Below are 2,984 nucleotides of genomic sequence, written 5' to 3' on the forward strand. Positions count from 1 at the left end.
CACCCATGAAATGTTGCGTCTCACGCAAAGAAGAAAGAAGCCACAAGCCAACACTCTTCTTTATTGCTACACTGTTTTCTTTGGTTACTTCTCTAATAGGAATGACTTTGGGGTGTGATTTGTTTGTTTCTCTCTTTCGTTCCTTGGGGCGCGCGGCGGCTCCTCCGTTGGGTTCGCGGGGCAACGGAGGAACGGCCGCGAGCTCCGGCGGCTCCGCAGCAGCAGCAGCAGCAGCAGCAGCAGCAGCAGCAGCAGCAGCAGCAGCAGCAGCAGCAGCAGCAGCAGCGCTTTTCTCAATCGATTTTCCGATCGACTTTTCCCTCGCTCCGCATCCCCTTCTCCCTCCCACTCACTGTATTCCCGTCCCATTCCGTGCCGGGCCGTGCCGTCCGTGTTCCGCCTCTCCCAGCCCGGCTGATGCCGCGTCCCGCAAGGCGCCCCTCGGCGGGGCCGCCCCGTGCCCGCCCCTGCCCGGCCCGCCGTGGTTCCGCCTCGGCCGGGCTCTCTCCGTACCGGCTGTGGCGCCGCTGGAAGAGCCGCTTGCTCTGGTGCTGGCGGAGCATTGTGGTCTTTTGGCTCGGCCTGGCGCGGGCTCTGGCCCAGCCCCGGCCGAGGCCCCGGCCCCGAACGAAGCCCCTGCCGCGGTTCCGCCCGCAGCCGCTCCGCTGCCGCCCGGCTCCCGCCCCGTGGCCGAGAGCGTGGCCGGCAGCTTCCCCGCTCCGAGCTCCGCCGCTCGCCAGCTCGGCCGCCGGCCCCGAGCCGCCGCAGCCCGGGGCGGCTCGGCAAGCAGCAGCGCGCCGGGCGGGCGGGTGCCCCGGGCAGAAGAGCGGCAGCGCGGTGCCGCCCGCACGGGCGGAGAAGCCTCCCCTGGAGCAGCTCTACCGGCAGGGCCCGCTGCTGGGCAGCGGCGGCTGCGGCAGCGTTTACTCCGGGACCCGGCTCGCCGACGGCGCCCCGGTAAGAGACGGGGCCGGCTCGGAGGGCGGCGGCGGGCGGCGGGCGGCGGGCGATGAGCTCAGCCCGCCGCTCGCCTTGGTTCGCAGGTGGCCATCAAGCGAGTGTCCCGGGAGCGCATGTCGGAGTGGGCGCGGCTGGTGAGTGAGCGGGGCCAGCGGGAGGAGCCGGCGGGGAGGAGCCGGCGGGGCGGGCCGGGCGGGGCTGAGGCGAGGCCCGGCAGGGCGGCAGCCGGGACGCTGCGAGGGCAGCGAGCGTGGAGTGAGCGGGGGCCGCGCAGCGCCCCGGGCCGGGCCATGGCGAGCCGCGGCGGGGCCGGGCAGGGGCTGCCCGAAGCGCGGCGCAGCTTCGGCCCCGCTGACGGCATCGCGGTCCCCCCGCAGCGCAACGGCGCCCTTGTGCCCCTGGAGCTGGCGCTGCTGTGGATGGTGTCGCGGCCTGGCTTCCGCGGCGTCGTGCGGCTCCTGGACTGGTTCGAGGTGCCCGAGGGCTTCGCGCTGGTCATGGAGCGTCCGCAGCGCTGTCAGGACCTCTGGTACTTCCTGCACCAGCGGCGGTTCCTGACGGAGCCCGTGGCGCGGGGGCTGTTCCGCCAGGTGCTGGAGGCCGTGCGGCACTGCAGCAGCCGCGGCGTCCTGCACCGCGACATCAAGGCCGAGAACGTCCTCGTCGACCTGGCCACGGGCGAGGCCAAGCTCATCGACTTCGGCTGCGGCGCGATCCTCCAGGACACGATCTACACCCGGATGTCAGGTGAGCCCAAGCCGAGGCCCAGCCGGGCAGCTGAGTTCCCCGCTTTGCTGGCAGAGGGGGAAGAGGGGGGAAGGAAGGCGGGGGAATCCTTCTTCAACCAGCTGCAGCCAAGTTGCTTTTTGGCAGGGCAGGGGCTGGCTGCTGTGGAACGGGAGCTGGCTGGGAGGGAGGGAAGGAGGGCGGGAGGGAGCAGCATGGGCCTGATGAGCTGTGCCCGTGTCCCATAGGAACGCCGGAGTACAGCCCACCGGAGTGGATCCTCTTTGGCTGCTACCATGGCCAGCCAGCCACTATCTGGTCCCTGGGCATCCTGCTCTATGAGCTGGTCTGCGGGCACCTTCCTTTCCACACCAACAAGGACATCGTCCGGGGCCAGCTCGTCTTCCCACCCTGGGTGTCTCAAGGTGGGGATGCGCCTTCAAGGCACGAGGGGAAGAACGGGCTTGGGAGGGGCAGCTGGCACATAAGCATCCTGCTCTTGCAGCTGGTGAGGAGGTGGATCTCCTGGGCTTAGCTGGAGGAGGTGGCACCAGTGCCTCTGTGCTGGTGTCCTCCGCAAGAGAGGATCAATAGGAAGCTTTTGGGTGCAGCTCTGAGCACTGCTGGTGTTGCCTGGGCACTGTGGAATGTGGGAGAGCATGGACAGGAGCCTTCTGGTTTCTCTCCGCAGAGTGCCAGCACCTCATCAGGTGGTGTTTATCCATGGAGCCCACACACAGACCATGCTTGGAGGACCTTTTTGAGCATTCTTGGCTGCAGGAGCCCTGCCTGGCCCAGGCGACAGCAGAGATGCATCCCTGAGCACAGTAGGAGCCAGGAGCCCAGCAAGCAGCAGCGGCACGCGTCTCGTGGCACTGGAGGAAAACCCCGGAGCGTTTCCCTGCGGCCGTGGCGCGGAGGAGAGAGCGCAGGCGAGGAGATGCTGCTTCCGCTGGTCCCCACGAGCTGTGGAGGGAGCGGCTCCGTGCTGCCCGTCCCATTGGAGAAGTGGTGGCAGTGCAGTGAAGGTGACATGGATTGGGACAGAGGAAACATCCCCCTGCAGCTCAATGGCATCGTGATGTCCCCGCAAGCCGAGGCACAGCTGGCGTGTTCTTCTGGAGCACGACGTGGAGCTGGGAACACCATCCTGGACCTGGCCGCTGGTGGGGCAGAGCCAATTGGTTTTGGCTGCGGCCCCTGCCTGAAGGACACGCTCTGCACTCCGATGAAATCAAGATGAGTCCCCAGCCGGCACAGGGGCGGGGGGATGCTGGTGCTTCCAGGCACGGCAGGGT

At 68.4% G+C, this 2,984-nt stretch overlaps 1 protein-coding gene across 1 annotated transcript; it reads left to right on the forward strand.

Moving 5' to 3' along the window:
- The first annotated feature begins 417 nt into the window (after positions 1-417).
- On the forward strand, positions 418-2,508 carry LOC129131865 (serine/threonine-protein kinase pim-1-like). The gene is made up of 5 exons (XM_054650857.2): positions 418-957; positions 1,044-1,094; positions 1,338-1,707; positions 1,935-2,111; positions 2,378-2,508. Exons 1-5 carry the CDS (start codon positions 418-420, stop codon positions 2,506-2,508), a joined length of 1,269 nt encoding a protein of 422 aa, XP_054506832.2.
- The last annotated feature ends 476 nt before the right edge of the window (positions 2,509-2,984 follow it).

Source organism: Agelaius phoeniceus, chromosome 33, assembly GCF_051311805.1.
Source record: "Agelaius phoeniceus isolate bAgePho1 chromosome 33, bAgePho1.hap1, whole genome shotgun sequence".
Classification (NCBI taxonomy): Eukaryota; Metazoa; Chordata; class Aves; order Passeriformes; family Icteridae; genus Agelaius; species Agelaius phoeniceus.

Bases quoted from the DNA above. Each gene is read 5' to 3' on its own strand.
- LOC129131865 (XM_054650857.2), top strand. From the start codon at position 418: ATGCCGCGTCCCGCAAGGCGCCCCTCGGCGGGGCCGCCCCGTGCCCGC. The intron at 1,095-1,337 runs GTGAGTGAGCGG...GTCCCCCCGCAG, and splicing joins TGTCGGAGTGGGCGCGGCTG to CGCAACGGCGCCCTTGTGCC. The intron at 1,708-1,934 runs GTGAGCCCAAGC...CGTGTCCCATAG, and splicing joins GATCTACACCCGGATGTCAG to GAACGCCGGAGTACAGCCCA.